The sequence below is a fragment of the Rhea americana genome, unplaced genomic scaffold (genome assembly GCF_003343005.1).
Source record: "Rhea americana isolate MKP2758 unplaced genomic scaffold, rheAme1 scaffold_90, whole genome shotgun sequence".
Lineage (NCBI taxonomy): Eukaryota > Metazoa > Chordata > Aves > Rheiformes > Rheidae > Rhea > Rhea americana.
The window spans coordinates 3,005,575-3,019,091 of NW_028187089.1; the positions used below are offsets into that span (position 1 = coordinate 3,005,575).

The window sequence follows — 13,517 nt, forward strand, 5'->3', positions numbered from 1 at the left end:
ATCTAAGGCTTTTCTYGGCTATAGGCACACTAGATCCTCCTGTTCCATGCACGTGCACTTACTCCTGGTTTTCCTGCTGATGGGCAGGACCTAAGACTCAAAGTGAAGGAGCCTCTTGGGGACTCTGCAGGAGTTGGCCTTTCTGTTGTCCAGGTTGGCTCCAGTGCAGCTGGCCAGTCATGGTTGCAGCAGAGCTATGCCAAGCACATGGGATTGCTGGACACAGTAATGATCTCTCATGGCAAGGTCTGGCTGTAGGTCAGGCTTGTGAAATGCTACRGAGTGGCTGAGCTGGCACAACCATGTCGTGTCTTCTGCCAGCCTGCACTGGACTCAAAAGGAGCTGGATGCTGCGTTCACATCTCCTAGCTGGTTAAAACTGTASTTCCCTGCGGTGTTCAACTTCCAGAGAGATGCTGAGGAGTCATCAAAGGCAAAAGCAGACACCCTGCTGAGCTAGTAGTACAGCGATACGAAGAGGGAGCAAACTSCCAGTGCAGCCGCGTTTCCTGCCATGGACCATCTTCCACACCGATCTGTGTGGTRGAGCCCTGCCCGCTGTGCTAGGAGTGGGCTCTTCAGCATGTTTCCCAACCTAGAGGTTCTGGAGTGTAGGGGCCTGTTGGGATTGCAAGCAGAACCACCTTTCACAAAGCACAGTGTAACAGGAGGAAATATAAGATTTATCATTCTTGAAGTAGTCTTGACCCTTGACATATTACTTTCAAATAGAAGCAGACAAATCTCTGTTTAAATCAGCTTCTTATCTGACGTCTTGAGAAAAAGGAAAATCCAAAGGTTGTCATGCATCATGTACATAGCTAATTAACATGAATGTCCATGCTGGCACACCAGTGTTGGGTTATTCAGCTCCTTCACTCGTGTGCCAAAYGCATTTATTCTGCATTTGGTCACATGCAGGTACGTGGGGAGCAATGCAAGCAGTAAGCTTCCTTGTGAAGCCGTAGGAAAGGGCTTGACCTTCAGATGGTGCTTTTGAGAGCTGTACAGATGCTGCCAACTCAGGTTGGGAAAGGTTCAGCTCCTTTCCAGCAGTGCAGAGCTGACCTGTGTCTATGCACTTTGCTGCACTTCAGCCCCGCAGTACCCATGCGCTCAGGTTTCCTCTCTTGAGAGGTCCAGCCCCTTCTTCACATTTAGTCTCAAATGAAATGTGCTCAAAGGCACAATGTTGCTCCTTTTTTTTCTCTCTTTTTCTCACTTCTATTCCCAGTTCTCCCCAGAGAAATCATATAGTCTGTATTTCAGGCCAGAAGGTGAATGTTTGGGGAAATTATGAGGGTGTTACAATGCAATTAAAAACAAACAAACTATAATTGCTATAATTTATATAAACATACGAATAACCACCTGGAATAATTAAAGTGTCTAGTATTTTTTCCAGCAAATTGAAGAGAAGGAACTAGTTGCATCTCTATTTTTATATGGTGCACAAGCGCTTTTATTAGTAGCCACAGAGAGATATGCCTTTCTAAGGAAGCCCTGGAAAGACAAGGGTCAGCAAGAGAGGTGTTCAGGTGCTTTCTATTTAAGACATCATTAATACCTGTAAAACATTGCTCACTGCTTTTGGCGTTGCTGGATTATCAACGTGCACTTAACGAATGGATAAGTGCTGGGCAGTAATCTTTGTGCATATTTACATGAGGGGGAGGAGTGAAGCTGTCCCCTGGAAAACTTGTGATCCTGCAAATGGGTGCTTCAAAAAACTTCGGTGCTTCAAAGAGCGTGTCTCAGAGYTCGTGCCCGCACCTTCCCCCTTCTGCCCTCTATCAACAGCCCGAGAACATTAAAGCAGATCCACTGCGATATCAAAGCTGCGACTTCAGTGCAGCAAAGTTGGTGATGAGGAAGATAATTAGCAAGTTAAATGTTCAACGCTTCAGTCAAATTATGTTTAATAATACTGAACTATACGGAAACACGGTGGCAAGARCTGTTAGCAGCTGGCTTTTTCATTCTCAGTGCAGCATTGTTGTGCAAAGCACTTTCAGTTTAATGAAAGCACTGGGAGTTTCATGCCATTTTTCAAGCCTATTTCTGTATTATGCTTTACCAGCCATTGGCTAGTAATTTGCAGGACTGCAAATGAGCTTTGAGTATTTTGGGAGCCAGTGGTTTTCAGGGATTGATGCTTTGCCTGTGCTTTATGACTATGACTTAAGTTCTTTAGGCTAGCTAGCCCCCAAATTATCTGTGCATGCAGAGAAAGGCCTTGTTTATTGGCCTCTTGGCATCTTGATGAAACCCTTGGGCTGCAGTTTCTAGCCAAGTGCGAATAAAACACCACAGAAACTCTCTTTCAGCCCTGAAGTTCAAAATATTAATGGAATATCCTTTCCACAATAATCATTGCAACAGGTAGTGAGCACTTTGTTATAAAACATTTTCTGTTAGTGGAATCATGTATTTTAATGGAAATGTGGTGTCATTTGAATTATTGATATAAAAAAATACAAGTCCACTGTGTGTCTGCAGGTACTGAAATCTTTTCTAATGCTCTCTTTTTTAGCTGCTCCAAGCTCTGTTAGATTGCATTCTCCCCCATAAATACTGCGTAAACCAGCGCACCGGCTCTGATGTGGCAGCAAACCAGCATTTAGCGTAACAGGCAGCACTGGAAAGTTGATTGCAGGCTGCTCTGCTTAATGCAAAGGGTCCCAGCCTCCACATGCAACCTGCTAGGCACTGCAATCTGTGAACTAGTCTTTTTTCTCTCCATTAGGTTCGATGCCTCTGTCATTCGCCTTAGATCACTGGGTTAAAGTGAGGATGTGTGGGCTTTCTTGAGCAACTTGAGGGGTAAACTGTGGGCCACGCTGCKATTGCAGAAGGTGGTTCTGCAGCCAGCAAAGGTGCTTAGGTTGCTCTGCGTGCACTTGGTTGTCTTTCTTTCTTTTCTTTTTTTTTTAATCTCTCTCCTCATGCTATGTGCAGTGCCTCATGCAAGGGGGTCTGGGTGGACAGGCAAAGAGCTTGCAGTGCTGTGACACAGAGAAGAGCTGCTGGCACCCAGATGGGGGTGCAGTGCCTCTCTTGACACTGTCCTCCATTTACTCAGTTTGGGTTTTTGGGCACGGGGCACTGCACTCTATTTTCTAGCCCTCTTGGCAACGTGGTGCRTGCTGACAAGGCAGGGCAGAGTGCCAGGAGGCTTCGGGAGAGCTTGAGGCGAGTATGGCACTACTGAAACCMCTTGCCCTGCTCTCTGGCTAAATGCAGGGCTGGTTCCTTGTTCTGCATCCCTAAGGAGAATCTGCCTTGACTCCAGCCCTGCTGGCTGGCCRCATTTTATGCAAGAGGCTTGTGCCTCTTTCGTGCACGCGTTTTGGCACTGAGAAATGAACAGCAGCTTTCCGGTTCCCCAAGCTCCCTTCRTTGCAAAGGGCTTCTGTGCAACACTGTTTGCCAGGCTAGGTCAAGGATAGTCCCGTGAGCGTCCTTGCACATGCACTAAAAGCATTTTCTCTGTTTGTGTTTCTGTGAGCTGGAGCTGGCGGCCTGCAGAAGCTAGAGGCTACAATGATAAGGAAATGCATCAGCATAAGCGCCAAAACAAACTGCAGTCCCTGGGGATTCCCAAACTGCTTTGCTTGAAATCCTRCTGTGTTAATACACTGCACTTAACAAGAGCAAAATGCAGTGTGACTGGGGAGCTGGGAACGGAAATGAAGGCAGCTTATATTTATGTGGCAGAGACCACAACCTTCTCCCAGGAGCCTTTTATTTCAGTTACAAACAGAGGATGAGGAGGGGAGAGAAGGGATAGAAAATAGAAGCTATTCATTCATATCGTACAGRCTTCCTGGCTGGGAATTGAAGCAGAACAGCTTTTTATGCTGGAATAAAAAGGTGGGATGTGTTGGGAGGGAATGGCCAAACACTGCTGAGTTTAGGCRTAGCACCGGCTTTTGTGCCCACTGCTTGGAGGAGATTCTTGGTTCCTTCGTTCCATACACAAGGAGAGCGGTGCTGGCCCCGGATCCCTCAATGCTGTGCACTCTGTCTGTAGCAGTCACACATCCCTCCGTGTTTTTGCACGTGTTGCTCCAGCAGAGATGACTTGCAAGGAGGGAGAAATTCCCTTTTTGATGACTTAGGGGTCTTGTTTAGCTATTTTACAATGTGCAAGACAACCTGATGACTACAGTATGCTTGGTTGCTTCTTTCTGTTAGGAACATGAGAGATCTTGTCAGAGGGTTCAGCAGAAGTGAGTAGGTCTGATATGACCATGTGTGAGATTGGAAGGCAGGAGACGTGGRGCTGCAGTTCTCACAGGTGCTTGTATGGTCTGGCTGTTCCAGGCTTCCTGCACAAGACATCTGKGAAGGTTAGGTAGGGCTGCTAGCCTCAAGTGTCTGAAAAGTACCCGTCAGTCCAGGAGAAATTCTGGGTTTGTAGGAGGAAAGGAGGGAAACATGGATTTGAGATTTAATGCTGTATTTTAGACCTCAGGATTTTGAGAGTGAGCATTTTCACAGAAGCGCTTGGTAGCTTGAGAAAATTAAACATTGTTGATGTTTTTCTTGGTGCCCATAACATTTTCCAGGAAAATCAGGAGAGACTCACCTTTTCTGCAGCAACAAAACCATCAGTTTCTCCAGGTGTCTCTAGAATGAGGCAGCAAAGGCCTGGCAGATGGAAGGRCAGATATCCGCTCTTTTCTCCCCAGTGGCTCCCCCATTCTCTTACATTTCACTGCCCATGTTAGGTTGATGCTGGGCAGAGTAATGGGACAACACGAGTTTTAGGGAGGTGCACACTCTGGTGCTTTGTTCTTCTAGCCAAAGCTCTACCTCTCCAGGCTGGCACCTGCCAGCATGAGAAGAAGCTGCCAGGAACCCCAAAGTTATKAACATTTTTGCTCCCTGAGGCAATGTGTTTGATGACAAATGGTCTCATTTGTTAATGACCAACTGGTTACAGTCCTCTGACTTTGCTGATCTTGCACCTTCTGTCTTTAATATCTTTTTTTTTTCTTTCTCTCCTCTCCCATTTCTGTACTCACAGCAAACCCTGGAGACGAATCTCACCAACCTGGTTAAACGTAACAGTGAATTGGAAAATCAGATGGCCAAGCTGATACAGATCTGCCAGCAAGTGGAGGTTGGTGAGAGCAATGCTTTCTGGGGAAAGGAGGAGTGGGTGTGACAGAGAGGGTGTTGGTGTCCAGGGTTGTTCGATCTCTTATAGCTAATGCTCACAGTCAGGAAAATGTTGTGAGATAGGATGTCAGAAGATGGCCAAAGGATCATAATGAGAGTAACAGTAAATGTGCCACATCGTTGTGGARAGATGTACGGGAGAGTTCCCGTGTCCTTTCTCTAGGGGCTGCCCTAGAAGCAGTGAGAAGAGAGGGGGAATTGCTGACACCAACATGGAAAATGATGGAAAATGATACACCAGTCCCCTGCAGCGAGTGGCAGCCTGAGTCATGGCACCTAGAGCCCACCTCTCCGACGTAGGGAGGTGGCTAGTGTGCAGAGTGGGATGTGAGCTCCTGAGGTCTGCAGCAATGGTGTGAGAGAGGTACTGAAGGGTGCTGTGGGCATGGGGTGGACAGCGTACTGCAAACCAGTGGTGTTGCGGTGAGGTTTGCTGTGCTTTCCACCAGCTGTCCCATCTGCAGTTTCCACTTACAACTTGCCAGACTTGAGCCTATTGGGAAGGCTGCTCACCTCATACTGGGGGGTTGTTGAAGCTGAATTGGTTTAAAGAGTTTAGTCCTAAATGACTGAGGCCTCAGCACTGGTCCCTGGAGATCTGTAGGAGCTGAAGGAGAAAGGAGGAAGTGGTGCGATTGGGAGCCACTGCGAAGGGATATATTGGTTGTTGAGGTGGCTCAGGAAAGGTGTGAAAGGACAAGCAAGAATTGGCCTTGCTCGGAGCTGTCCCATTCCCTCTAGCAAATGGGTCTGCCAAGGCTGTGAAGGCTCCAGACCTGCTAACTGCTCCACACCCACCCTCCAGCACAGGTTTAGGAGTGTGCTTTCTGTGAAAGCCTGAGCGGCACTGTGCATAGAAACACAGCCTACCTGCTCTGCAAGGTAGAGTACTCTGCTGTTAGAGAAGGTAGAAATTAAGTTTTCCCTTTTGTAGCTTCCTTATGGGATCAGGGGCGGTTTTCCTGTAAGGTCCTCTTTGTTTGGTGCTCAGGTGGAAGCCATCAGGGAGGTGGATTAGGCTTAAGTAATTAAGAAAACTAATTTGTAGCTGGAAGGAATTAGGGAGAGTTTCCCTTTGGACATGTAGTATGCTATAGCCTGCACTGTGCCTTGAAAAATCTGGGCATCTCCAGCTGGGCTCCCAGAAACAACAAATACTTCTGACTATGATCTTTCTTTGCCTTAGATTCCCTATGAAAATCTGGGGTAATTACACTTCCTCCTTCTTGTSTGGGGGTGCTGAAGTAAATTAGTTAATATTTGTAGAGCACTTAGATATCAAAGTGACAAGTGCTTGAGGAAAGCCCGGAAGGAAGTGACTAATTTTGCCTGCAGAGCAGAATTTGAACAGTACGCAGCAGAGAAGACCTGGGGCCACCCTCCAAACASTGAAGACCTAAGATACCAAGGAGCTGTTTGTGAAGCAGGACACATCTGTCCTCCTGACTGACTGAAGTGGGRAGTCTCACATGCATGTGGTCATGTAATTAAAAGTTTGTGTCAAAAATGCATCTGCCCAAATATATGTGGGAACTTTAATAGTGGTAATTCTCAGTTTCAGGGAGCTTGGACTTCGTTAATTGTCTTTTAACCATGTCCTTTTCTGAAAGCAAGGAGCATCCACATTGAAAAGGAGGAGAAGGTTGATGTGTGCAACCAGATGGAAAGGATGAGGGGAAGTGATAGTTAGCTACAGGTGCTAGAAAGGAAGCAATATAAAACCTGCAGCCATTTATTGGGTGGGATGTAATCTGGAAGTGGTTGAGGGTTTATGTGGGATATGTTTCAGATGTAGCTGGTCCCCATCTTAGAAATGAAGCCAAATGAGTAGTGACAGTCTAGAATTCAGAAAGGGATTCAGAAAGAGTTACAGCAGAGGCAGCAATGCTGGGACTGTCTGGGGTGGGATGAGACAACCCTTTCCTTAAGAAGGCTGGGCTGGGACATGTGCTTTCCAAGGCACCTGATTCCTGAGATTTGAGGGATTTTTCCACCACTGAATCTCCAAGAGCTCCTCCATCCACCCACCTGAGAGGTGGAGTCATGCCATGTTTGTGGGCAAATACTTGATACTGGAGAACAACAGGCCTAGATCTTCTGCAGGACTCTGGGGAGGCTGATGAACCAGGGCTGGTAATTAGGGCATATCTTCCCAAGGCAGTGAAGGAGGATGTTTTCATTGGAAGTGATACAGGCATGACTTAGGTGAGTTGGGGAGTGTCCAGTCCTTCAGGGAAAGAGGTCCTTTATATTACAAGGCACCTCAAAAAAAGATGAAGAGACTGAACCTGTTAGTGAAATCAAGACTCACTTGAGTCTGTCCTTCCTCCTAAGAAGTTGGCATATCTGTAATTTTCCTATTGACGTTAGCACAAGCATGTTCCTTAAACCTTTACTGTAAAAGGTATTGCCTCCAGCTACTGTCTTCTCATTTTGCTGTGTAATTTGCTGGTAGCCATGTCACAAACCCTGGGGAGAGCCTCTCTAATTCTGCTGTTCTGTGAGCCTTTCAAATGCTCTGTGAAGTGAACCTTGAAACGGCAAGTCACAGACAAGGACTGGACGAAATCACCCCATGTCGGTGCCCATCTCAAGGCATGTTGCCATGTTCATGACAGATATCTGTCCCACTCAATCCTGAACGTTTGACAGATGTGCTGCACTCTTCCCACAGCGTCTGGCACTTCACACTCATTTGTGCCAAGGGTTTTTTACCTGAGTCCAACCTGTATCTTTCTTGCTGTAGTTTAAACCAGTAGCTCTCTGTCCTGTTCTGTCCTGTCCTGTCCTCCATGGACACAGGGGAATGGTTATTTCACTCRTTCTTCCAGCAGCCTGTGATGTGCTTGCAGATAGCCCATTTCCTCTTCTCTTATTTACACTGGATAGTGCAATTTTTTTTTCAGATTTGTGCATGATACTGTTTTTAATTCCTYTGTCATCTAGACTATCACCTTTTTGTCCACATATTCCTTAAAATGCAGTGCTCTGAAATAGTGCAGTTCTCCAGGCAATGCAATGCTCTGCTGTTCTTCCAATGCTCTAAAGAAAAAGGAAATGGATATTTTGTCTGTCTCCAGGATGTAATCCTATATCTGTATCACAGAGCAGTGGCTGCCATTTTCATACCTGCCACCTCACAGTTACCTTTTGAGCCATCCCACYTTAGACACTTTTCTGCAGGCTGCTAGTTGATGTTCTTTAGCTGGAGTTTGGATGAGAGATTATTCTTCAGCAAGAGYTGCTTATCAAACCTCATCCTGAATTTTAAAGATGTTTTTCTGATCTTTAGTCCATTCTCAGTTCAAGTCTCAGTCTCATCCTTGCAGCCTTCCTAGCTTGGTGACTGCATGGACTAAAGAAGCAAACTGTATCCCATTTTCCAAGCCACTGATGGAAGTACTGGATAGGACCAACCCCAGAGCAGRCAGCTGTAGAAATCCAGTTGATCCAACTTTGTGTGCTGCTGAGGAGCTGTGATACAAGGTGGGATGTGGTGTGTTGACCTRGCTTTGCCATCCTCTGGGAGATATCTCGGAAGATATCCATAGCGTACCTGGCAGGCAGCACCGTCTGGCCATCCGCATACCATGCAGTATCCACTCTGCATCTGGCCACTGCAGGTAACCCAGCCCAGCACTGGATGCAAGARTTCAGCACCTTATCACTGAGTCCAGGATAACTAGGAACAACTTGACTGTTCCTCTTATTTACCGTCTCTCCAAGGCAATTTCTTGGCAGTTAGGCAAAGCACATCATCAGCCCTCCTTCCTCTCCCTCTTCCCTGCTTTCCTAGCACACAGGGATGCAGACTACCCAGGAGGTGACTTCCTGAGAGGCACCATCCTGCAGAAGGTGCTCCGAAAAATGCAGGCTACTCTCTGCCTTGCTGCCCCTGCCCAGGGRTGGAGCCAGCCTTCCACAGTCAAGTGTGGAAAGGGCACTTGTACCTCTGCGAGACCTGCTGTCCCTTTGGAAACAGTCACACAGGTGAGGACCAAGACCCCAGCARTTCCCAAGCTCTGAAGGATGGTAGRCAGTGTGAGGGGATCAACCCTCTCAGTTCAGACTGGGAAATCACTGCCAACATTGTCTCCATCCTTGCCCATATAACAGCTTTGCCTTGCTGGGAAAAGCTGGTTCCAGGCCTTTCTCCTGTGCTGGAATGGCTAGCATCCTTCCCTGCTCTTTCCTTCCTCCTCCAATATATACAGTTTGCCTCCCTGCATCCTTCCTGCTGTCAGAGGGACTGAGATTGCAATCTCTCCTGCCTCAGCACCTGCTTTCTATAGCAGAGTAGCGGCACTCTGACTTAAGCCAGCAGCAAGTGGGAAAAGCTTTGTATTGGGAATTACAGGACAGCATCAGAGGAAGAGAGAGGATCACCTTTAATCCTGMTGAAGAAAGGGACTCAGATGACCTTGCTGCTTTGGTCACTGGATCTATAAAACTCTTTTGTGTTCCTGATGATGTGCAATCAGGCATCTTCCGTTTGCATTTCCAAGGGAGATGTTTGTGTGAGCTGTYTGCTGGGGGAGCCTGTGCCAGCAGATTGATGCTGCCTCTTGGCATGGCTCCAGAGGCAGGAGTTCRTAAGGATGAGCTCTCATAAAAGATGTTTGAGAGGAAGATGGCAGTTAATACTTTACTATTGTTTCAAAGCATATGACAATTAATAGCAGATTACTCTGCAGCTTTGCTTGCTGAGGTGATACATGGAGAGAAGTTATTGTAATTAGTTTCTAATTAATGGGCTACTGATATTCAGTTCCTGGATTAAGCAGCTGTTCCTTGAACCAGCACCTTTCCAGAAAATACAGATACCGGTCTACTCCAGATTTGCTGACATGGATTCAAGAGTTTTTTGCCAGTATTTGAACAATAGCTTGAAAATTATCTCCTTAGCAGCAGTATTTTCTTTGAGGGCTGAGCCCTCAGTAATTCCAGAGGGTACTTGCAGTGGGAAACATGCTCAGTCCTGGCTTCCTGCACCTTTCTGCACAAGGTTCCCCAGAGCTGCTTCATGTGCAAAGTAGTCAGCAGTGATGCAGCACACAACTGACTTGAGTTAGTCTTCTGGGGTGAAGCACATGGAGAAACTTCTGAACTGTGGAGCTGCCTCTTGATCTTCAGTATCTGCATCTTAGAAAGGGATTGGTGCTCTTGGGTCAAGAATATTTTCTGATCTCCAGCTTTCCCACAGGCAGCATCAGCATTTTGTTCTTCAGTTACTACATAAAGTCCTTTTTTGGGACCCCATGCTGTTGATCTGGAGAGAAGAAAAGAGGGCAACCCACACAGCTTGGTTATGAGCTCTCCATTTCACCAAAAACCCTCTCCAGAAGTGCAGACAGTGCCGTGAATGCCGTGAGTGCTGTRTGTTCCCAGCTCAAAGCACTCACTGCTTTGAGTCACCAGAACAGCGCTCTGCACTGTCAATGGATGGATTTTTGGCTCTTAAAAGCGTCAAGAATTCTTGTATGTGCATACCAATGCAGAAGGAGACTCTGTGGGAAATATTAAGGAACTATTCCCTGGYACCACATGTCATAATTTGCAGCTGAGGTGGTAACCATACTTCTAAACCTCTGGGCTATTTTCTCATTGTCTCATGGTCTTTGTGTCAGAGAAGGACTGTGACAGCAATCCAGGAACTGCTTCTCCAGCAGCTGGCAGAGATTGTCTGCAAGTGGAAAAGTTTTTACTCAGAGRTGTCTTTCCTGGCCTGCCTTTTCCTCTAGGACCTGACAGGTGTGAAGTGAATATGGTGGAATAGACAGCAAATAAAATGTTTTGCAGGCAGTGTTGGGAGAAGGAATCAGAACTTCCTTTGCAGAGCTCTGGTGACGGTCGCTAACATTCGAAGATTTTATAGGTCACACTGTGACTCAAAGAGCCTGCTGGGGATGGAGCAGGGACGTACCTGGATATGTCAGTGCCTTCACTCTGTGAAAGGTGGTCATCTAGGGGATTTATATTTAGAGCTGATGATAAGCTTTGCATGTTCAGCGTTTTCAGCCATGGAATGGATAAGTGACAGGGYTTTAGACTTGTGCTCCATCCCCAGGTGAGCTCTGTGCCAGAGCAAGCTGCTGCTCACTCGCTTTAGGCTGTTTTTAAGGTCATTTGAGAGACTTGCATYCAATTCAAAGGCTGAGCCTTTTCCCTGTGTAGCAGGCAGTAAGTGCCACACAAGTCCTGGTCCTGTGGGAATTTTGGTGTTAGGCAGAATGTCTTAAGCTGCTTCAGGAAACAGCAGGACCTAAATCCAGCCCTTGGGGAGAAGGGGCTAGACTCTGTGATGGAATGTTTTGTTGGAGAAGAAGGCAGAATTCAGAGCTGCTGAGGAGTCAAGGCCTTATATTTTATTTTTCAGCAGTGCAAAAGCTGTCGGAATATATCACCATCAGACAGGCCAGCAGAGTATGAGGGCTCTTCTCCTCCCGTGGGTTGCAGAGCTCTGATATAGCACTGCTTTTCATATTTGAATTACAATACATATGTCCTTTGATGTTTCTAACCATGTCAGTGTACTCTTTTCCCTGTTGGGGGTCCACGTGGAAGCAGAATTCATTCTCCAGACCGTCTGAGGAAGCCTAGGTAAAACACTTTGAGTGATGAGTGATGAAATGTGCTTCCAAACCTCCTCATTTTCTGAATCCTTCCCCAGGACTTCAGTGAACTTATCAGTGATGAGTTAAAAATGATTTGGTCTTTCTTTAGATTCCGGAAGTTTCAGACCTCTAGGCTGTAGTTTTTTACATTATTTAGAAGTTTTCAGCTTTATCAGTCATTCTGCCTGAAATAAAGAGTTGCAGTACATCTTTCAGCCTTAACTAAATATGCAGTCCTGGCTTTCAGAGGCAGCTTTTGCGAGAGCACATTWAAGTGTGAAGTAGAAAATATTTCTGCCTTTCTATGCTTCCCCATAAGTTCAARTGCTGGGGATTTGACTTTAAGCCATTTGTGGACATTGCTTATAGACTGACACATGCAATCCCAACATACTTTATCTGGTCCCATGTTCAACTTAAGTCCATTCAAGAAATTGTGCTACAGGCATCATGAGGTTCAGAAGGAAGCACTCAAAAGTGAGGCAATTACAAAGTCAAGTTGATACAGTTAGCCTTATTTTTGCTCTTGTTAKGTAATGCTGGAAGCCTGTACTGTTTCCGTATACAGAAGGCAAACAGCCTCCATTTATCTGTGAGGCTGTAGACCCAGTGCAGATGACATACGGCTCCAGAGTAGAGCACTGATTTTCTTGCCACATAATCAGAAATCTTTCAACAGTTTTTGGGGCTGCAGTACTGTGAGTGTGAGATGGGACTGCCCATCCTTGGCCCACTGCTCGATGTCGGAGCTGAGTTCCTGTGGTCTGCATACAGAAAAAGTTTGCCTCTGTGTGAAGGCAGAGATGGATTTTCCCAGTCCCTCCAACAGCTGTAGTGACTCATACYCCCTTGGCTGTACAGGATGTCTAGGACTGGGTGCTGAAAGACCTGTCAGGCACAGGGAGTGCATCTAGGTTTATTCAGACAGGTCCCATTCTGTCTTGTTCAAGAAGAGCAGCCGAGGCTCTCGTGGACTGCATGGATAGAGACATCAATGCAAAGTTCCAGCAGTGTTTGATGGAGAGATGCCACAAGGCTCGTACAGCAAGAGCTCAGTCATGCTTGCTGCATCACCACTAGGCAGGAGAGGCACATAGCAGCTACAGAAACRGAGTTGCTCTTGCAATGTAGCCAGTTGCCTGGACAATCTTGCCCTCCACATGCCCATAGTGAACTAACCCGTCAAAATGTTCTGTGTATGATTGTCTGTAGCTTGGGGACCTATTTCATGAAACCATTTTATTTTTTCATTCCGTAAAGAGGTTCAGTGGTGCAAGTGGTTTCCAGGTTAGGTGTCACTATTCTTTTCTCTGTATAGTAGGAGAAATTTTTATGGTAGGAGTTTTCTTCGTATGCTTTTCTTTCTTATGTCTGAAAGCTCTTTCATTATTCCAGATTTCCTGCCCTAGCAGCACTGGGTCACCTCTCTTAGAGTTCTTCACTCCTAAGAGCAGCATGTAATTGGGAATATCCCAATACAAAGTGTTTTGGTTAATATATAACAGTGTCTGTGTGAGGACTTTTGACAGCAGAACTGTATTGGTCTGAAGTAACACCTCCATACTCTGCTGGCAGACTTCAGGAGTGGGACCATGACATAGAAAGCACTTCATTTTGGACAGAAATCAGCCTATGAAAAGCTCAGGTTGCCAGTGGTTATGCGAGCCAGGCTGTAGGGATTGATGCAGCTCCAGCTCCCACAGTCGCGTCTTCTTC

The 13,517-nt window shown here is 46.3% G+C and overlaps 1 protein-coding gene across 3 annotated transcripts in view; it reads left to right on the forward strand.

Annotated features, from left to right (window-relative positions):
• The window catches only part of MID2 (midline 2), a 167,975-nt gene that overhangs the window by 101,848 nt on the left and 52,610 nt on the right, over positions 1 to 13,517 (forward strand). For 2 of the 3 annotated variants that reach the window (XM_085324234.1, XM_085324235.1), the window contains exon 3: positions 5,033 to 5,128. The exons of the other annotated variant lie outside the window; for it this stretch is intronic. In XM_085324234.1, the coding sequence (XP_085180360.1) occupies positions 5,033 to 5,128 (96 nt within the window). The remainder of the gene's footprint in view (positions 1 to 5,032; positions 5,129 to 13,517) is intronic. 3 annotated transcript variants of the gene reach the window in all.